This window comes from Brachycentrus maculatus, unplaced genomic scaffold (assembly GCF_059751285.1).
Source record: "Brachycentrus maculatus isolate JH-2025_06_01 unplaced genomic scaffold, ASM5975128v1 h1tg000206l, whole genome shotgun sequence".
Taxonomy (NCBI): domain Eukaryota; kingdom Metazoa; phylum Arthropoda; class Insecta; order Trichoptera; family Brachycentridae; genus Brachycentrus; species Brachycentrus maculatus.
The window spans coordinates 749,190-772,417 of record NW_028280957.1 but is presented as its reverse complement, the minus strand read 5'-3'; the positions used below and the strand labels follow the sequence as shown (position 1 = coordinate 772,417).

Below are 23,228 nucleotides of genomic sequence, written 5' to 3'. Positions count from 1 at the left end.
TGACTTTATTTATGATTTTTCAAGTTCATTATAAAATTTGGTCACCTAAAAGAAGCATTTTAATAAATTGGCATTAAAAAATTCATCTTAATATTTGCGATATTCATACAGGGCGTACCAGACCACTGTTAAAGGGATTGGTTGAGTTTCACCACCAATATGTTAAGGATTGTGATGGGTGGTTGAGTTTCATATGCCGGAAGAGAGATGTTTCAGCACAAATGTAATGAGACAATGGGAACAACACGGAGCTATTAAATCTATACTAATTAACCTTATAATTAACACTCTCTCATCTTTCAAACTCTACTTCACAACTTCCTGTCACTCATAACTCTACGACTACCGTTTTTAGGATAACCGTTCCTCATCCGGTAAGGATGAGGTTAGAAGTGCCTGTTCCTGTAAAAATTGTGTGCCAAATGTGCAGTGGTCACCATCCAAGGTATCACAGATTGTGGGTAAAAGGGCAAAAAAAATTATTCAATATGGTTTACAAATTTGTGGTTATAGTTAATTTCCCAAATTTGGAATATTATCCTTAAAAAAAAACCAAAGAATCCTAATCCGTGATAAGGAAACCAAATTCACAACATTTTGAGTGTGTCCAAATACTGAAATCACAAAATCTGGATTATCTCCAATTACAGGAGTTATTTTTATATTATTTTTTGACATCTCATCAAAGATAAAGAAGAATATGGAAGTCTGGGCATTTACGGGGCTGACGACCGTCATAGGCTGGTTTAAGTGGTCACTTTACACACGTATCTGGTCAAATTATAAGCTTTAATAATAAAAATGGTATTTTGTGGCGTTTCTCATGTGTTGTGTTAAAATCCAGGATTCGGACCTCACATACTAATAAAAGAGTTTCTGCTCAATAAAAACCTTCTTTTCATCTCACCTATAGATGTCTCTAGAGAAGTTCTAATGATTCAAGAAAAATGTTTCAAAATTGGTTCATATATATAGAGCCCTCAAGAATTTGAGTAGTGTTTGTCAATAATGGGTAGAATTAGTGAATGTTACACTGTGTAAAGTGATCACTTAAACTAGCCTATGACGGTCGTCAGCCCCGTAAATGCCTAGACTTCCATATTCTTCTTCATCTTTGATAAGATGTCAAAAAATAATAAACCAAATTCAATAGAATTATGTACTTTCGCTTTCATGCCAAAAACTATTTTCTTTTTTAATTTAAGTTTTACTTAGTAAATACCACTATTTCTTAAAATCTACTGTGACATGTGTTTCGGTGCATTCCGCATAATTTTCAAACACCGTATGTGTTTGAGAACAGTTGTGTCACAGTAGATTTTAACAAATAGTGGTAGTTACTTAGTAAAACTTGTAAAAGTGACTGCCGAATCAATTAATGAAACTATGTTCTTATTTACGCAATAAAATAACAGCATAAGTCACAAAATTATATTTATTTACGTATACATTCATTATAAAAAACATTTACAAGTAAATATGCAGAGGACATTTATAATTTTATTTTTTTTAAAGATTTTCATCACATGTAAAAAAATTCTAATGGATCATCATTATTAATATTAGAAATATAATATATAACGTATCGTATTTGTAAAATTTCAATATATTTTTAACAATGATACAAAATATAGAAATGAAAATAAGATTTATATAAAAAATAATGTAATTTGTATAATTTATCATATGAAACATCACGATAACCATTTTAAAAAATGTAAATACTAAAACTAGGTAGGTAAATCAAACATAAATCATCACATTTTTAGAAAATATAGAAAAATACAGATTTACAGTAAACATTCTTTCAACTTAAAAATTCTGTATATGTAATATTTTGTGTCCGCCTCCGTGGTATAATGGTTAGCATGTTTAGTTGCCGTACTGGAAGTCCCGGGTTCGATTCCCAAGGGGGGGGGGTGAAAATAAATATCAATGAATTTACACTATAATATTTATGAAATATTACCCTGGACTAGTGAAGCGCAGGAGTGATCACCTTGCCTTCGTATAACTAACAATCAAGAAAACACTGCATCAATAAGATGCAGTGCCCTATGCACCATTGGGTTTTAGCCACCAAGAAGTTTTATTCAATTAAAATATTGCAATAAATTACACAAAAGCGTTGTTTGTTATTGAAAAAGAGCAATACAATACATGCATATTCAAATTGAAGGTCTACAGTAAAAAATTACTTAGAAAAAAGTCGATACAATAAAACATATAGAAATTGAGGGTAGTTTATAGTAAGAAATTATTTAGAAAAAGTCGACTTGAGTACAATCGGATCAACCGAGTAGCCGACCAGCTGAGGGTAGATGAAACGGGTTCTACTGTACTTAAATGTGCAGTCATATATTTTTTTTTTAACAAAACACTTAGATGATTATCTTAAGCTTACTGGAATTAGTATGTAATATATAATAGTTAGTAAGTTGTGGAATGCGGGAAAATGCCCATAAATGGCCACGCTGATGTTCGCCACCCAGTTGGCCGCGTTTCCCGCGGAGGCGCAAAGAAGAGGATAGCGCATGAATGCAGGATTGCGACGTGGAATGTAAGAGGACGTATGGATGAAAAAATGAATGAACTGTGTGATGTATGAGGCGAATGTTATTGGGAAAAGAAGCAGAGGAAGACCGAGAAAAACATGGCACGATCAGATATGCCAAATACTTGAAAGTGGTCAGGTTAGGAGTCGTAACAATCGGCGGGTATGTATGAGGAGATGCATGAACGTGGAAGAGGCGAAGAATGTTTGCAAGGACAGAGTGGTGTGGCACTCTATTCTCTCTGCCTACCCCTGCGGGAAGCGGCGTGATGGTTAGTTAGTTAGTTAGTTACTGGAATTATGGGTTCTTACGGCAGACAGTTGGTAGAATTCCATGTTGAATTGTTGTTAAGTGTTTGATAATGATGAAACGCGTCAGATATTATCATATATATATATATATATATATATGTATGTAAATAAAAGTAGAATTCAATCCAATAACCGTGTTTAATTTTGGATATATTACCCAACAATTCATTATGGGTTCTGATTAATATCGTTTAGAACTTTTTTTGAGAACGACTACATACATATTTATTTTACATGCTATTAGTTCTTGGTTCTTACATATAAATGTTTGAAACATGTATGTAATATTGTGACACATAAAGAATACTAAATGAATTTATTTTATGTTTTTAAACATTTAGAAGTATGTATTTTATCTTGTCCGCCTCCGTAGTGTAATGGTCAGCATGCTCGGCTACCGTTCTGGAGGTCCCGGGTTCGATTCCCAGGGGGGTTTAATAAATATAAGTGATTTTTTCACTCTAATATTTATTCAATATTACACTGGACTGGTACCTGAAGTGGAGGGCTGATCACCTTTCCTTCATGTGTAAACGATCGAGATAACACTGCGTTTATATGAAGCAGTACCCTATCACCATTGGGGTGCGGTAAGGGTTTTATATTATATTTTATCTTGTCACACTTTTCTATAAATTTTAGGGTTTACACAGACTAATTGACATTCTGAAACACCACACGAAGTCTGACCTAAATTAATTCCTGAATAGATCCTGAAATATGTGCACTTAAAAGTGTGGTAAAATTTACATTAGTAATATTTCTCTTATAAAAGTGAGATCTCAAACGTAAGCTATATTTATGTAATAATTTTAAATCAAACACAGATTTTTGAGTCTACTAAGTTTTAAATTTAAAATTTAAAATTATTACATAAATTAAAATGGAGTTCTACAAATTAAACGCCAAATCAATAAATAAGTAAGCTATATTACTATTATATTGACTTTAATGCAGTTTCTGCATCGAGTTTACAAAATTTTACTCAAATATATATTTATAATAATAATAATAATAAAACCCTTATCCGCACCCCAATGGTGCATAGGGCACTGCTTCATATAAACGCAGTGTTATCTCGATCGTTTACACATGAAGGAAAGGTGATCAGCCCTCCGCTTCAGGTACCAGTCCAGGGTAATATTGAATAAATATTAGTGAAAAAATCACTTATATTTATTTGACCCCCCCTGGGAATCGAACCTGGGACCTCCAGAACGGTAGCCGAGCGTGCTGACCATTACACTACGGAGGCGGACAAAATATTTTTATATTTATATATATTTTTTAATTACCCTGAAATTACATTTATGTTTAACATATCAAAGAATTGGTTAAGAGGAGACCTGTAATTGGACCTTGCATTGTTTTTTTAAAAACTATATTGTATTATTTTTGCTCTTAAGTTTTCCTATGAAAAAATAAATTATTTAAAATTCTACCAAATTTTTACTTTTTAATAGGTTATAAGTATTTATTAACAGATTTTTCGCTTACTTTTAGATATTGTTTGCTTTGTCATAATTTATTTTAATATAAGTAAACGGTATTAAAACTTTTTTTACTTTCTATTTGTATAATTAATGTCACGCATATTAGAACATTTGGCTTTATTTCTAAGATCCTGAAGTACGCATGATCGCAATGCATTACCGCACTCCATCATCATTTGCTGTGTAATAAGAAAAAAAACCTTTTGAAGAATTCAACAGAATTTGACAAAATACACGAATGTGTCGCAATTTACTTTTTGAAATTGCCAAAATGACAAATACATATAATGTTGTGAATACCATTTGTGGTTACGTCGCATTCGCGAAGCTATATGACGTTACAATCTATACATTTGTGCGAGGTAAGTGAAATGAGTTGGAAGTAGTGCCGATATTTTAAATACAAAATCAAAATGCTTGTTTTCAGATTTTCCATCACACATCCTTTTATTGTATCCTTCAGGTGTGGTTACGTCGCATTCGCGAAGCTATATGACGTCACAATCTATACATTTGTGCGAGGTTAGTGAAATGAGTTGGAAGTAGTGCCGATATTTTAAATACATAATCAAAATGCTTGTTTTCAGATTTCCCATCACACATCCTTTTATTGTATCCTTCAGGTGTGTGACAATCTACGCCAAGTATCTATGATCCGCAATAAGTAGAAGAGTTTGAGACTGGTATTATGTATTTCCAAATAAAATGGGATCATGCACGGGTGCCTATTTCTACAGAAAACTTAATCACAAGGCGGGTTTAGGAAAATATCTAGCACAGACAGAATTTTCTGGTAAACAGCTGGGTCCACAGGTAAATCTTTAGGTTTTTCACCTGTATCGGGTACATTACTAATATTATGACCGATTAGTTCAGAATATTTTTCTATCGATTCGAAAACGTCATCTAGATTTTCCTTACTGTCCATTCCTAATATTTTTTTCCTGCGAAATATGCTCTCCTTGTGCATTTTCATCGCCTCGATGATTTTCTGTTGGGTGAAATAAAGCGAAGACATACAAGATTGGGTCCTTACAGTGTCGATGTGATTCAACCCGAGAACTTCTTTCTGCAGAGCTAACACTTGTTTATAGATTACGAGAGCCTCATCCGCCTTGCCCTTTGTGTGCAGCACGCCCGCCATGTTACTGCGAGCTCTCAAGGTGTCGGAGTGTGTAGGTCCCAATACCTTCTGTCGCGTAGTGTACACTTCCTGATAAATATTGTACGCCTCGTCCAACATCCCGCGATGCCATAACACCATCGCTCTGTTGTTATACTCCACGAGGGTGGCGGGACTGTTAGCCCCGTAGGATTGAAGACAGCGACCGTAGGTTTCATCGTTCATTGTTAGAGCTTCGTCGTACCTTTTTAAGGCGTCCAGAGTAAGTACGGCGCGACTTTTGGCACTATACACATCCTCGTGATTCTCACCTAGAATTTTCTGCAGTTTAGGAATAATGTCTTCTAGAATTTGCCAGGACTCTCGGTTTCTGTCCAATCTATGTAGCAATACGGCGGTGTTGCTTCTGGTCTTCAAGGAAGCTTCACTATCTGCGCCTAAAATTGTCTTCTGTCTTCGCTGAACTTCTTCCCATAACAATAAAGCCTCGGAATATTTTGATTGTTTATAAAGAACATACCCGATCTTTCGCTGTATTTCTAAAGTGCGCGGATTGTCTTCTCCTAATATTTGAACTCTTTCTTTATAAGCCTTCTCTAATAGACATAAAGCTTTCGGGTAACTTTCCTTCAGACACAAAATATTCGCTATTTTCAAAGTGAGGACAATATTTTCTTGAAGAATTTGGGTTAGTAAATCCAATCGAGGGAAGCCACTCTGAATAGCTACAACTTCGAGCGTATTGCCATCGACATTTCTAGCGTTTAGTACGGCTTTGATAGTGTCAGTATCTTCAATTGTGTTTAGATCTTGAACTATCTTAGGACGACATTCCCGAACTTCGGTAAACGCGCGATGCGCGAGATTTAACAAATCGACTATAGATCTACAATTTTGTTCGATAGCATAGTCGAGTGATGTTTTTCCACTTTCAGTTTGACTGTCATATATAGCACCGCTCGTGAGAAGAGATTTGACAATTCCTAGATGTGAACTCTGCGATGCATAGTGTAGAGGAGCACATGTTCCCTTTCCAGTAGCATTAGGATTAGCTCCGCTCTTCAGTAAAATATGACATATCTCCTCATAACCCTTCCAAGCAGCCAGATTGAGAGCCGTCGAGCTCTGTAAACTCCTAGCGTTGACGATAACACCTTTATTTTCTATTAAATGTTTTACTGCGGAAACATTATTACATTTTACAGCTTTAAATAGGGATTTTACAGACTCAAATTGATTTAAAACATCATTATTTTCAGTCAAGCTCTGGGGGTTTCTGTTGCGCTTATCCAAAGAGTTGTATATGGCACCAGATTGTAAAAGAGCTATAACAACATCGGTGCTCCCGTATTGAGCGGCGATATGAATAGGCTGCATGCCATTAGAATCTTCCGCATGCATATTGGCTCCGTTTTCTATCAAACACTTGACTACGTCAAGGTGTCCTCCAGTTGCGGCGCACAATAACGGAGTGCAGCCATGTTCGTCTCGCTCATCCGGGCTTGAGCCCTTCTCCAGGAAGAACTGAACGACGTCCCTGTAACCCGAGGCAGCCGCAACATGTATCGGCTTTAATCCGGCAGCATTTATGGTGTTGACATCGTATTCTGCATTCCCCGTCAGGAACTTGATCATTTCTATGTTCCCGCCTTGAGAAGCAATGTGTAGCAGTAGACTGATGTCGCGTTTCAAATTACCTTCAAATTCAAACATTACTTCAACATTTTCTATAAGACCAAAATGAACTGCGACTTCTAACGGTGTTCCGTTTAGTTTTTCACTTCTGACATCGGGCTTAGCTCCCCAAAGGAGTAGACGCTTGACAATTTCGGAACAGTTCCTTGCGGCCGCTTCGTGCAACAGAAATGCATATTCCGGGACGGCGTCAATGCGAGTATGTTGTAAAAGGACATCCACGAGCTCCTTGTGACTATTTCTTACTGCAATAAATAGGGGCGTAGCATCCCCGCAATGGGAATCGACGGCTACTCCTTTTTTAATGAGCTCTTTGCCGATGTTCCAATCTCCCTTCAACGCAGCTAAATGCATCAGAGTGCAATAACCTTTGACATCGAGTTTTATACCTTTATTATTTAATAAGGACATTGCGACGGATCTGTGTCCGTTTGAAATGGCAGCTATTAAGGGTTGTCCTCCGTCAGCATTTACATCGGCTCCTTTCTCTATTAACAAATCAAGTATTTCCTTATTGTTATGTTTGGCCGCATAGCACAATGCGAGAGAGAGATTCATTTTGGAAAACTTTTTGTTTATTTCACTATTGAGTAATATTTTGACTACAGATTTGTGGTTTCCTCGAGCTGCCAGATACAAGGGAGTTTCACCGGTTAAAGTTTCAGCATTAGCGTCAGCCTTTTTTAGGACTAGTACTTTAGCAACTTCACTATGACCCAAGAAGGACGCAATGTGTAATGGAGTACGATAGTTATACGGGTTCTTCGCGTCAACATCCGCTTCGTATGTTATTAAAAGCTTTACAATTTTCTCATTGTTGGGTTTCTTTACAGCCCTATGTAATGGCGTGTACCCTTTAGCATCTGTAGCGTGAACATTGGCTCCTCGTTTCAATAAAGCCTCGGTAGCACCTTCGTGACTCTCTATAACGCTACAGTGCAGAGGAGTCGCACCCGTAATAGCTGGAAGATTAATATTAGCGTCATTATCTAGTAAAAATTCGACTGTATCTCTATGTCCACCATTTGCCGCTATGTGCAGTGGAGTCACGCCATGTAGATTTCTACTATTCACGTTTAACCCTTTGTCCATTAATATCTTGAGTATGTGATCGTGACCCTGTTCCGAACATAAATGTATAGCCGATGATCTGGTATTAGATTTACTCTCCAAGTGGGCGCCGTGCTCTAACAAGAGTAACAGAAGATCCTCGTGACCATTCCTCGCTGCAATCATGAGCGGGGTCAAGCCGTCACGCTCTACAGCATTAACGTCAGCCTCGGCATCGATCAGAAGTTTCATAATTCTTTTGTGTCCATTTATTGCAGCCATATGTAAAGGCGTATGATAGAATCCATTATCGCATATATTTACAGAGGCACCCTTTTCTAATAAATACTTCACTATATCTTCACGCTTAGTTTCTACAGCGTACCACAATGATGGACAACCATCGCTAATGCTGGCATTAATAACAGCGCCGTTTTCAACCAAAGCTTTCACAACAAGCAAGTGACCTTGGAAAACCGCTAGAAACAAGGGAGTGGCTCCCCTTGACGTTCTAGCATTAACATTGGCGCGATTAGCTATCAAATACGATACTATGTCGAGATGACCCATATCAGAAGCGACATGTAAAGAGGTGAAACCGCCGTTCACTTCATTACTGTCCACAGTGACATCATTTTCCAACAAAAGTTTAACAATTTCCAAGTGATTGTATCTCACTGCGTAGTGAACGGGAGAATCTCCTCCGCGTTCCTTGTTGGCAGTGTCTGCCCCGAGAGACAGTAATGTTCTGATAGTTTTCTCGTGTCCATTCATGGCAGCTAAATGCAAAGGAGTCTGCCCCAAATAGTCTTGTTCGTTAATGTATAATCCGACTTTTTTCACAAACAATTGGACAACCTTTTCCCTCCCGCAAGCTGCAGCCACGTGTAACGGAGTCTGCCCCTCCGCATTCCGAAGATTGCAATTTGCGCGGTTAGTTATCAGAAATTGCACAATTTCTAAACTCGGTCCTCGAGCGGCGAGATGAACAACGGACGATAACTCATGATTTCTAGAATACACGTCCGCTCCCGCTTTTAATGTAATCATAAATTCATTCATGTTTCCGGCAATTGCGGCATCATACATTTCCTGTTGATTCTGGATTACTTTTAAATCTGATTTGTATTTCACCTCTAATTCCTTTATACTGCAAGTTTGAACTTTACCTAGTTTATTATTTCTTGTAATGTTTTTTTCTGTGAGTTCTATAGCGTTGATCAGTACTGGAGTAAATGAACCATCGTGGAGTATATTTAGTAAACTGTTTCCGTGGGCCAAGTAGTTGCGTAGGCACCTTCCGGTCAGCAGAGGAACATCATCATCCAGAGAGAGGAGATTATTAGGGAGACAATCGACTTGATTCAACAAGTTCAGAATATCCAACACTAAAATCTCTACTGCCAATTCTTTGTCCATTCTCGTATCAGGGTATGTTAAACTCATCTGGGCAAATAATTTAAACAAGGGTAAATCATTATTTTTTTTGGATTCCGGAAGCGTTCTGTTTGATTTGTAACATTTGAGAAAATCATCTAAAATCCCTTTAAGTTGGGATATTTTTTCCTTTAGTAGGCTCTCAAAGTTTTGAGCTACATCAGTGTTTATAGCTCTACTCTTGTTCCTAATATTTGTATGACATTTTCTGGAATTTGCCAATTGAACTCTAAACTCATTTATCCAATTGACATTTTTTCTTCCATATGAAGCAATGTCACATATGTTAGTAATAAGAATTTTAATTTTCACATCGCTTTCGACAGATATTCTACATCTCGCGCTCTGATAGAATGTCATTAATAAGGAAATTAGTTTCTTTAAAATATGGCCATCGGAAGTTGAAGCATCTGAATTCAAATTTTCAAGCAATTTATGAGCGGAATATTTCAGTCCTCTAATAAAATTCTCATCTGATTTGGTGGCGGTCGTAGAATACCTCAACAAAAGTGTATGCATGTTTTGTAGGTAATGTAATCCGGTGGCATACTCTTTTTTAATGTCTTTTTGGGTAATTTTAATTTTTTCAATAGTTTCATAAATTTCAGATAGTAATTTAATTTCTGAAGGAGTTTTTTCAACAATTTTACCACTGATTTCTTCAACAAGATTCCTGATTTCCTGACCCTTTGTTATTTTGTTATCATATTCATAATCTATTCCTTCATTTAAGCTATTATATTTCATGGCAAATTCGCAAATTTCATCTATTGTGTTGAATTTCATTAGTTGAGACAATAATGAGCGAAGCTTGTTTAACTTTTTAGTGCCAATAATTTCTTTTATTAATATTCCAACCATTTTAACGTCGTTTTGAACATTGGAGTACAAATCAGTATATCGGTTCCCTTTATTGTCAAAGAAGTTGGAGTGGGATAGAGAGTTGCGTATGTCCTTGAGAAGTTTCTGGGTTTCCTTCGGGAGGGAGTGCAACAGGAGATCGTACGTGGATTGAGATAGTTTGGGCGTCTCTATGGTACACTTGAGATTCTCTCCGATTATCTGCAGCGCTCTGGTGATGATCAGTTGTCCGATTCTAGTTCCGCTGTCCACCTGCCGAATCATATCTATACAGCTCTCCAATATCTGAAGAGAATACATGTCTCTCATCTCCTCGTAATCCTCGTACAAGTCTACTAGCGCAGGATGCTCGGACAGTATAGCCGCCTTCGTGGCAGCTCTATCCGTATTCGGCCGAAGCGGATGACTCGAATCTCCGCCTTCTATGTTTCTTAGCAAATCTGCTAGAGGCTTGGAGAAATTATTCAGTTTATTTAATACGCTTACTTTGTCTATGACGAAACAACCTAACGGTGGTGCTGTTCTCTTAACTTGCGCCGTCACAAAGCAAACCAAGCAGAATTCCATCTCCACCCACGGGACCGAAGAGTGAGTAGACTGAAGTTGGTGCTTTAATATAATGATGTTCCTCGTCACAATTTTGGCAACAAACATAAACTTGCTATCTACTTTCTTGCCAGAGTATTCGCTTGTCAGACAGGTGATTTTGTCCAGAAGCATCTTTAATCTTCCCTTCGTATCGGAGATGTCGGGATGTGCCGTTTTAGCGTCGGAAAAGAAGCGGGTTGCGAGTAGTTTACGGTGCACATAGTCGTCCATTTCTTCACTCAGGATGACATTGTTCAAGCCGAGGTGTCCATAAGACAGGGAGAGTTGTCGCTCCCCACACGGCCACTGGGAGAGGAGTTCATTCGCCAGATCCACATTGCTAGAACGGAGAGCGAAATACAACACACCGTGGCCTTCGCGGTCTTCCGTGGACAGCTGACAGAGGATTGCCGGCCCATAGTTGCTAAAGAGGAGTTTCAGGATGTCAATTTTTTCTAGATTACAAGCCAGGATTACCAACTCCGCTAGTTTGTTCCGGACGTCTGGTGATTCGCCGGTCACCCACTCTAGGACTCTAAACAATCTGTTCACACTATCTACTTCACCTCTAATCATCCCATCCTCTATTTCCTTAAATAATTGAGCGTGAGTCTCCTGTAAAGTTTCCTCGTCGCATTGTTTATATATACTCATAAATGTTTTCTTAGATTGTATATGAAAATTCAATTTCAAGGAGCTCCCTTTATTTTTGGGTCTCTTCTTTTTCTTGGATTTCATTGTCACTTGTTCAGAGTCAAATGGTCCTTAAATCTTACACAACACGCATTTGGTCATTTTACTTCGCAACATATTATTTATCCTATCACAATGAGGTAAGAATCTTTTATTTATAGGTAAAACGTATGACGAAAAAAATGTCAGGCAGTTATTTTTAGTAAACGGCACATTACTAATCGAATAATCCAAAAATAATCTCACCAGCAATAAAAAAAATTGATTCTCTAAAATTATTCTGAAGCACGGGACGTATTTTGCGAAAATTGTACTGTATAAATTATCTAAAAATATTATTACATTATTATTAATACAACGCAATTTTTTCACCGTGACCACAGCAAGATAAAGATTATAAATCTGAATAATGATTAATAATAACCAACGACAAAAAATCAACATAAACAAGGCACAGTAATCCGCGAAGTAATTCGCAAAATAATGAGCTAATTTATATACAGACGGCTGACTCCTCCTAAAAACCGTGGCTGGATGTGAAGTCGGAAAATTCGGCAGCAAAATTATGAAAACCAGCGGTAGAAGTAATACATATTTTTAAAATAATTTTTAAACAAGTTTTATTTCTAATCGAAATGATGGTATTGTTTAATTACAGTATAATATAAATGTTACATTGTAAAGCGTCCTGGACAAGATTTTTCACGAAAATGGCACTGAATAAATTGGCCATTATTATTATTATTAAGGCAGTTATTTCAACACCAATAACTATTGATTTCATTCAAAACGTTAAAGGACATTTATAACAAGGGTTTAGGCATTTTAGTAATGGTTTCTTAGCTTCACCCATACTCAGTTACATTTGTATTCTTTTTACGTATTTTTCACTCGGAAAGTCTCATATTTTTTCTATATATATATATATATATATATATATATATATATATATATATATATATATATATATATATATATATATATATATATATATATATATATATATATATATATATATATATATAGGGCGTTTGTGCACAACACGGAATTTTACCGTCCGGCAGTCCGGTTTTGACAAATTTGAAATGAAAATGACTACGACAGTTTAGCGTGATCGAATTTACGCGCAACGTGAAAAAAAATCCGAAAAAAATGGACAAAAGCACGAGCCAATCCAAGCCAATCGTCGCTTTAAAACGCTAACTGACTTGCCGGACGGTAAAATTCCGTGTAGTGGACAAACGCCCATATTCTTATTACGATAATTATTGTCTAATTCTATAGAAGTTTACTGATTTTATGCATTTCTACCCTTCTTTGCATATTATTGTCTATTGTCATTTAAAAAATAATGGTGAGTCATGTTCAGCCTGTGATATCTCGCGGCCATCTTTGATTCCTGCGGTAAGAAGGGTATGAAGGGGAAAAAAATAAATTTTTCGATAGACCTTGCGCAGTAGCTATTTACCGAATGACGTATCCGAGGATCTGAATGGGCTAAATTATGACGTCATGCGCAGAACAATACGAGTTTAAAAATACCTTCTATCATTTCAACTGTGGTTTACCCCCTCCCCAACCATCAAAACATATGATTTCGGTAGGTAAACAAAACTTCACCAAGATGGCCGTTTTCCCGTTGGCTTGCGGACCATTCCAGGGGGGGTCGACTCGTAAACGTCAGATTGTTCAAAAGACGACCAGAAAATGACGAGACACACTAATACACTAACAAAAACACCAAAACGGGAACGAAAAATACGAGATACCAACAAGTTGTTCAAATATTTCAAATAAATATAGACAGACTATGGTTATAGACAATTATCGATAGAAAAATAGAAATCCGTCTATGAAGAACTTCATAATATTGAGTATTATGCCAAAGTTAAAGTTAAATTTTGCGTATGAAAGTGTAGTTTTTCTTACTTAACACAACGCTCCCTTGAACTTCTGCAGCACCCCCCAAATGCAAAAAATTTAAAAACGCCCAGCCAGACTTCTAAAACGCCCACAAAGGGGCGCTGGCACCCCCGTTAAGAAACATAGCTTCAGAAAGTGGTGGGCACTCCTTCCGGCCTTTTAAAATATTGTATTTTCTAGAATTTTAAATATAATATAGTAATTTGAAAATTCTATCGTTTTTGTTTTTGTTGAAAAGCCTTAAATTTATACATAGTTTGAGATAATAATTTCAAAAAAGTTACCATTACCATTTACCATTGTAAGGCTGAGTTGAGTAACCATTATTAATCGCCTGAACTCTTTCTATAAATGTCGCGTTTTAGCCGTGACCTTTCTATTTTTGTTTACACTGAAATGAATAAATTTAGATGGTGAAATATCTTCTTTGTAATATTAAAATTATAATTTTGAAAATATGTTATACAACAAATTTCAATATAAATACCATTTAACCTGAAAAATGAATGATAAATATTTCGGCGGGTGGATTTGACATTCAGCCGCGGCGAAGTCACGCCCAGCCGGGAGCTTAGTACTTCTAGCCGTTTACGTCACTTCCGGCCGCTGGCGAATATCACTTCCAGCCATAAAAAATCGAGGTAGTTGGCGGTCTTTATATAAAATAGTTAGTCTGTGGACCATTCCATTATCACGGGTATTTTTTTTGGAATCATTTGAAATAAAATGGTTTATACAAATATTATTAGTTTATATCATCTCTGTTTTGTTTCAGGTGTAAGATTTCAACTAGGCATTCTATATCAATCCAAAAGGAATCAATGTTTCACTGCCAAACATATATTGTGCAAGAAACGTAAGTTTAAATTATTTGCTGATGTTTATCATTTCTGCATTATCACTTTCATTATGTTGTGTAACGTTAAACTAATGTTTTTTTAAAATTATTATTTATAGTTTGTATGTAACTCAGAACTTCGTATATTTAATCTTGAATTCAACCGAATTTAGACGGCCATTTTACTACGCACTTGTTTTCTCCGGTTAATTTTAAAATTATTCAAAATATTACATATTTATGTTATTATATTTTAATTGTAATGGTTTTTACAAATTTCTTTTTTATTTCAGGGTGTATGGATAAGATTTCAATCAGGCATTATATAACAAAACGAATCTTCGTTTTTGTTTTTGAGTTTCGAGAATCGAATTTGTTTCGAGAATCCAAATCAAGAATTGATGTTTGAGATATACATTTTCCCTGTGAACGAACGAACAAAGGGATGTTATTTAATATCAGTGCGCTAGATTTAAATTTATCACTAATTGGATCTTTCCTCAACCTGCCTCTGCTAAACGAGTATTCTTTAGCAACGAAATACGACGTAAGTTAATTATCTGTTGATGTTTATTATGCTTATTTTATTAGCTATTTTTTTGTACTATGTTACACGCAATATATATATACAATGACAGATTTAGAAGGGTTTGAATATCCTGATTTCTATAGGACAATACATAACAATGCCGAAGTGGTGAGGAGGATGTTTTACAATGGGTAGTTGCAGTCATCAAGAAGTACTTCTCCTTGTATCATGATTGAAAGTGAAATAGCAGAAAAAGGGAACCTTAGAAGAGAGGATAAAAGCGAAGATAGCAAAGAAGAAACAACACTGCAAAAAATTAAGTTTTCAGTGTTAAGATCGCATCTCGATGATCTAATAACATTTATCAACTACTCGTCAGATAACGAAGTTCTACTATATTGTATGCATTTTCGTAAATTTAGAGGGTTGATTGAAAAAAATTGTTGTTTTTTGAAAGAGTGCAAACAAAACATTTCAAAGCTGGATTACTGAAAGCGTATCGATATCAAACAGCAACATCACTTCACGACGAGTGTTCGAAGACAATATTTTTTTTTTAGTTTTGCATTGTTTATTTATATCTAAATACAGTGTTCATATTTTGAACAAGAAAAAAATGTTTATTTTAAACCTATTTTCTAACCCATTCTCTCCAATTAGTCCATTTTATCGAGGTTTTATTTCTCATATACATGTATATAGATTCTTGTGGCTCTATTACATACCCAATATTAATTTAATTATATTCTTACAGCTCTCCGTTCCGAGTTATCTAGTGCTAGCGGAGCTCTCTAATTATTATGAGCAGCTAGCAGAGCCTCTTTGTTTACTCTTGAACCCCGGTGTATGTATCTTTTTCTTTTGTGAAATCATTTATTTACTTCAATAATATTTTAAAATCAATATATTATGTCTTGGTATTAAGTTAAATTTTTCAGCTCTTTATTCCGTGTTACCGAGTACTAGCAGAGCTATCCAATGGAATCAGCAGCTAGCAGACCCTTTTTATTAGCTACTGAACCATGTGGTATGTATCTTCCCATTAATGTAATTATCAAATTTCTTATTCATTCGTTCTCATACACACCTTTTAATATTATACACGTTTCTGTGGAATTCTATGTTAAAATATTTTACTACTTTACATTTGATGCAATATAATTTATTTTAGGAGTACAGCCACCCGTTTTGTCAATTTTATTGGAGAATCGAGAGTTTCTAATCTGACTCCAAGGAATCAAAAGCTGAACATGGGCGATGAAGACGAAGAAGCAACTTCGATATGTTCAAAAGAAATCGACAACATTTGAACAATGGCACATTGCTGCTCGTAGATATTAAGAGGGGAAAGTATTAGTATAATACCTTTCGTTGTTAAATCTGATTCCTTATAGATTTATTTAATGTCAGATCAAACAATCGCATCGCCATAAAAGGTAGATGATATACCTGAAAAGATAAAGCTCTTGCTATCGCTTTATATACAGAAGGACTTAAGGGCTACACGTTACTGGCTAAACTCTGCTTTGCCTTCTCCAGTAACCATTGAAAAATAACTATACTTAATTAGGCTGAAACCCGGCATTAATGACATATTATTTACCAATTTAAAAACAAAAGAATATAAAATTATATATTATTATTATGATATATCATAATAATGATAGATCAGTAAAAACTTGTACATAATTGTTATATTTTATGAAATGAGTCCTCATGTAAATTTCAATTTACGAAATGGATTTATCGAATTGCAATGTTTTTCGATCACACTTTAACTATTAGGATAAAAGGGCTTTACACACCTTACAAGCAACCTCAATAATTTTCTTTTTTTGAAAGTGGTGCTAAACATGCAGATCTGAAGGGTATTGTTCTAACTACAAAGAAATTTATTTTATTTGGCCTTAAGCCTATAGCTATTGTGTGATCAGGGTACCACTGTGTTATTCTAAAATTGTTCAAATGAGGCCGATCTTATTTATTTATATCTAAAAGTACATTTCTATAATATATAGGTCCAAGAAAACTCTTCAGTATTCCTGGTGACTTTACAATTCGATATATGTATTTAACAATATTTCTTTATTGATATGAAACATAAATACAATATTTGGTAATGCCTTAAGCACTTTCGTTTAAAGTAATGCACATTAGTTGTAAACAAGAAGGCTTTTTGGGACCTAGTTTGAGCACTACACTGAATTTTACTGTCCGGCAGTCAGGTTAGCATGAAAAAACGGATGATTGGCTTGTGCACTTGTCCGTCTTTCTCCGGATCGGTGCGCTCGATCGGTGCACGATCATGGTTAGCATGAACTCGATCACTAAAGCTAAACCGTTGAAATCATTTTTATTTGCAATAACCGGACTGCCAAACAGTAAAATTCCGTGTAGTGCACAAGGGCCCTTAGGGCGTTTGTCCACTACACGGCATTTTACCGTCCGGCACGTCAGTTAGCGTTTTTAAACGACGATTGGCTTGGATTGGCTTGTGCTTTACTCCATCTTTCTTCGGATCGGAGCTCTTGATAGGTGCGTGAACACGTTGCGCGTAAATTCGATCACGCTACACTGTCGTAGTCGCTTTCACTTTTCAAAACCTGACTGCCGGAGGGTAAAATTCTGGGTAGTGGACAAGTGCCCTTTGTGTGTGTAATTTTAAGTACAATAATAATTTTATATATTCCTGTAATATTGTAATTTTCTTTGATTTGATCCAGAAGGTTATAGGTTTAAGAGAACTAAGAGTTCTAACAACTCGAGTATGTAATTGGTTCACCTTCCGGTTCAGTCAAAGTATGGATATAATAAACCTTTTTACCAGCTAAATGATTTTTTCATTTTTCAATTTCATTGAATAATGTCAAAATCAATATAGCCTAAATATGTCATCAACATAAAACTCTGTAAAATGCGTATTTTGCCATTTTCCTGAAAAGGCGGGAAAATGACGAAACGCATTTTACAGAGTTTCATGTCGATGGCATTTTTAGGTTATTTTGATTTTGACATTTGAGCTTCTTCTTCCTTTTTGTCTCTATGAGGCTGTCGAGTGCATCGATCAGCTGACTTTTCTGCGTAGGTTATTTTTTAGTGTGAATAGTGAGAATATTTAATTTTCTTGATTTTTTTCAACACGTATAATCATTTACCATACTAATTTGACAAAGATATCAATCTTTACTAGTATATAATCTTTGGTCATGTTTCGCGGAATTTTTACGGTTTTATTTGTTTTAACTAAGAAAATCACACACCGCCGGCTAAATGTCAAGTCAAACGTCAAACCAAATACCATACACCATCAAACTACGGATTACCATAGATTCTCAAACTGTGTACCCGGGTCCAGCGTTTGTAGTTTGCGGATGTTCTGGTTTAAAAACATTATTACTTTCGGTGGGTTTGAAAAAAAAAAGAGATATATTTGTGTTTTTATTATTTACACAAACATTTTAATTCCATACTATTTCTGTGAGCCTAAGCGGCTCATTATTAGAAATAGGTATCAAATTGTGGTTGAGTGAGTTCGAACCGAGAAACTCTGACTTAAGAGTCCGCGAAACTGACCACGGGACCACAACCCGACACGATTAAAATTGTATTTTTATTACGAATAGCTCAAGCACAACGCAAAAAATACTGTCCCATCAAATAACATCTTGCGTCAGCAATAACCAACTGGGTTGGTAACTGAACACCATATTTTCATGTAATTAGTCACTAGCATGACAGCATTCGCTTTATTTTCCATCTAACAAGATGACCATGTATCACCTACTTGCACCAAATTAAAATGGCTTTGTTCAAAGCAGTGCTTACACTTTCTTCTTCTTCTTCTTCTTTTTGTACATCCTAAGGATCAGTTTGTGCCTCCGCCTGTCGCTCTTGGGATGTTGACTCCCAGCTATCTCTCCACCTTTTTGGAGGTCTACCTGGGGGTCTGCGTCCTTCAGGGTTTCCTGGAAGGGCGATACGCGGAAGTCTGTCTTCTGACATTCTGTTTATATGCTCATTCCAGTATCAACTTTGTCGTCATCCCCACCTCGCAATATCTTTCATTTCAAACTCCGCCATTGCCGGTCCCAAGACCGGATGAGAAAGGAGGAGGGTTTATAGACTAGGCTAGCTACCTATCTATAAATTATAAAAAGGCTCATAGAACCGTCACAGAAGCCTCACACAAAACACTTTCATTCTTCAGTAATTCTCTCACTGTTTAAGCTGCCGGACTATGGAATGAATTAGCAAACCACTTAGAACATGCATCCTCTCTGACAACCTTTGAGAAATGTTTGAAATATTATTACCTTTTCTTGAAACACATTATACCATCCTTTCATAATACAATGATGCCTCGCATACATACTTAATTCGTTCCTAGAGCAAGTTCATTATGCGAAAAGTTTGTTATGTGAAATGCATTTTATTAAAAAATTCATTCTTTCTGCAATATGGCACTGTAAAATCAGCTTCAACCGCGTTTGGATAGTGAGTGTTAGTAACTCTCTCCATTTGACCAGGATGTCTTTGCTGGCAGCAGTTGAGAATGGTTGATTGGATTGCTCCTCCTACTTCCCTTAGAGCTTCATCATGCTGCTGGACTAGAACTGCTTGGATCTTATTAGTTGTCAGCTCTTTACTACGATACAGTCCGCTGTATAAAATGAGGTTTGTTGTGAGTCAGGTAATGGGCAAACAGAAACGTTTGTGTGCAGCTTCATTATGCGAGGCATTACTGTATAATATTTGGCTATGTTACTATGGTGCCATTTTTGCAAAATATCTCAAGCGCACTTAACATTTTTCTTAATATGACTTATACCATGTATTATATTGGCACATAATATATATTCACAGATGCATGTAATTTATTCCACTCCACAAAAAATATGCTCAAAGGAAGGAGTCATTCCTTGTCAAATATTTGTTATTTATACCAAAATTATTAGTATGTACTTTGTTTAGGATACACTCACTATTATACAAAGTGTTAATGTAAATTTTTACATTGCATGATGCACACATTCTGGTGATGCAAGAGGTCATTATCTTTACTGCCACATAAAACATGTGATATAATTTTCACACCTCATGTTCTTATGTTTATAATGAGAATTGTCATCGTCTGACCACAATAAAACATTACCACCCATCGTTTTAGTCACACCATTGCTGTCATCAACTTCAGAAACACGTAATAATACATGAGCGAACCACAAAGTTTTAACAGCAAAAATGGGTTACATTTGATTTGGGATAGTTGTAAGCATAAAAAAGACGATAATTTGCATCAATAAATTTATTTGAATACAAGATATAATATATATAATTATTATTCTTTTACTTGCAACCAGCTAGCAGTAAGGAAACTTAACCTATGTTTGGAGCACAGCGGCCCCCACTCACACTAAACAGGCTGCCTCCTTACCTCAGCAGATACCTCCCACACACCGCTCGCCACTTACTTCCGCTCGCATCAAATTAAAGACTCCCGCATTAGGCTCTACCACAGAATTAGGGGAGTCCCTGACATCGCTCGGGATAAACCGGGCAAAAGACCTTCGCTTTAAAAGCGCTTTGCTGTACATTGCCACTTTTTTGACTCTCTGTGTAGCAATAATAACAATTTGCGCGGCAAAGAGCGTACAGCTAAAGATAGCTAATATCCTTCTGAACTTACACCAGTTTACACCAAATATTTTTGTTAAGATTTCAAGGCGTCAGCAAAAATGTGTAATTAACTTGGGTATACGCTCGACTGCTCGATTGACATTTCATTGCATTTAGAATCAATTTCATGCGAGCTTCCGTAATTAGTGATATTACATTTCATGAAACAGGTTAAATGACATATGACATAAGTACAGAATGAGTAAAATACATGTCTTAATGTGTATTACACAGGTTTGTCTAAGTACATATCGATTTTGCATAAGTACGCAGGACTTTTGTTAACTAACCCATTTTATACAATGCAATATAATGTCTCATCGCACTAGTTCTACGCAACAAAACACACTAGAATATTTTTTCTATTTGAGACGGCCGTGCAGAACTATTACGGAGACGGCTTTGCCCGGTGTGCGTTTGTTGCGATCTTGGCTGGCTGCACAAGTATTACACCTATTAACGTTGATACAATATTTTTTGACAATTATCGCGTGTTGTAACAAATTGGGCATATACTCCGTTATTACACTGAGAAATCTAAAAAATAACGGGAATACATGTTCAAAACTACTATTTAAGAATGGAAAATAAAAGGATCGGCAAATGGATGCCGTCCGTTAGTTAAACGTTACATAATATTCAAGTACAAACATCACCGATGAGAGTGTACGGCTCCTGTTCTCTCAACGCAGAGACTGTTACAATAGCCGCAAGTATATTAAAGTTACATAAATTATTATTCTGACAGAACAAAAGACACTCAAATGAGCAATGCTCATTCAACAGTTGAAAAAATATTTTAATAAAAGAAAAAAGAGATATTGCTTAAAATTCCACCACAAAAAAAATGCTTTACAGTTAGCAAAGCGGGAGATAAGTCAGAAAATGAGATTTTAAAGGAAAAAATAAAGAAAATGTAACCAATTTTATATCAGTTCAACCATGAAAATTATAAGTACAATGCTTAATTTTAAATTTATTTATCATTTTAATAAAAGACTATGGAAATTTTGTTTCACTTGTTATATACTAAATTTATTGTATCTATGGTTGTTTATTTTGAAAAATAATCAAGAAAAATGTAATAAAATGAAAAATAATAACTTAAAAAAAGTAACAACATAAATCAGAATTTACAGAAAAGTTAAAAGTAACTAAAAAAACATAGGGTATTTTTATTGCGATTTATTTGATAATTTTTCAAAATGATAATTTCAGACTTATCTACTTTTTTCCCCAAATATAAAAAGAAACAATTAGAAATTGAATGTTTTTTTTAATACATATACAATAAATTCATAAATGCGTCATGTCGATTTTTAGAATATGCATTCTCCATACAGAGAAGAAGAAATCATTTAATAATATTTTATCTGTTTTTGGTTGCCTTTATTCTTTTTGGAAGTGAATCATTTTGAACACATAAACATAAGTTCAAAAAATCCGCAAGTTTTTTTCATTTATTTCGCTTTCAAGTCAAAAACTCTCGTAGTAGTAAAAAATAGTAGCACTCGTTTAAAAACCTAAGTAACACTTGTTTTAATGAATGTTATAATTTGACTAAACAACGCAGGTTTGAACGTACCCGGGTCTCATTGAAAACAAAATATAGAAAAATGTTTTCTTTCCTTTTTTAAAGTTGTGCATATTCTAAAAGACAACCCAATCCATCAGACATAATCGAATGCCCAATTCAAGCCGGTCATTTTACTCGTTAGGTCCACAGCAAGAATATGTACTTTAAGTGAGAACGTTCATTCTCAAATAACTTCAAAAAGATTATTTGGCAACGCGAAAAGTACGCAGATCTGCTCATTGCAATTAAACTGTTTTTTACATTATGATTTTTTTTTGTAACTAGATTTTTGAGTCAATTTTTGGAGGAAAATTGGACGTAAAAGAATTTAACTATTCCATAATAACGTAAAACGTAATTTTCAAGGAAATTTTCATAAAATCACAACTTTTTAACTGCGTGCAAATATACATACATAGTGAATCCTCGATTAAAGCTGCTTCAACGGACTAAGAAATTTAGTTTAAAAAGTAAAATAAAGGTATATCAGCAAATAGGCTTACTTTAATTTCCATACATGACTTAGCGGATTTCTTTAGCAATATTTCTACACAATTATTTTTTCTTCAAAGTTATTTGCAGAAAAATAGCAGGTTTAATGACGCAGAAATTGTATTATTTTTTACAATGTTAAAAGATTTAATGACACAATATGGTATTTTTTTCATTTCTTTAAAAAAAACGTGTGCAATATCCGTTGATGGAATTTTTTGTGGAAAAACAATTAGAATTAAAAAATGGCTTTGAGTTAACCAAATCGAGGTTCCACTACATATATTTAAAAAAAAAATATCAAGTAAGATCAAAGAACCTGATCTGTTATTTGTCAATTACGTCATGAATTATTTTAGACATTTTATCAGACAATTAGAATAAAATC

The 23,228-nt window shown here is 35.3% G+C and overlaps 1 protein-coding gene and 1 long non-coding RNA gene across 2 annotated transcripts; one reads left to right on the top strand and one right to left on the bottom strand.

Moving 5' to 3' along the window:
- Positions 1–4,779: 4,779 nt before the first annotated feature.
- On the bottom strand, positions 4,780–12,210 carry LOC148307149 (uncharacterized). Its single transcript, XM_088263852.1, has one exon. The coding sequence runs from the start codon at positions 11,849–11,851 to the stop codon at positions 5,102–5,104; it is 6,750 nt and encodes a 2,249-aa protein (XP_088119978.1). The 5' UTR covers positions 11,852–12,210; the 3' UTR covers positions 4,780–5,101.
- Positions 12,211–14,369: 2,159 nt separating this feature from the next.
- On the top strand, positions 14,370–17,928 carry LOC148307148 (uncharacterized). The gene is made up of 6 exons (XR_015837893.1): positions 14,370–14,426; positions 14,505–14,585; positions 14,861–15,114; positions 15,851–15,940; positions 16,035–16,123; positions 16,268–17,928. It is a non-coding gene; the product is annotated as an uncharacterized LOC148307148 (long non-coding RNA).
- The last annotated feature ends 5,300 nt before the right edge of the window (positions 17,929–23,228 follow it).

What these genes read in the sequence shown, in the direction of transcription:
- LOC148307149 (XM_088263852.1), bottom strand. Translation starts at nt 11,851, where the DNA reads ATGAAATCCAAGAAAAAGAAGAGACCCAAAAATAAAGGGAGCTCCTTG.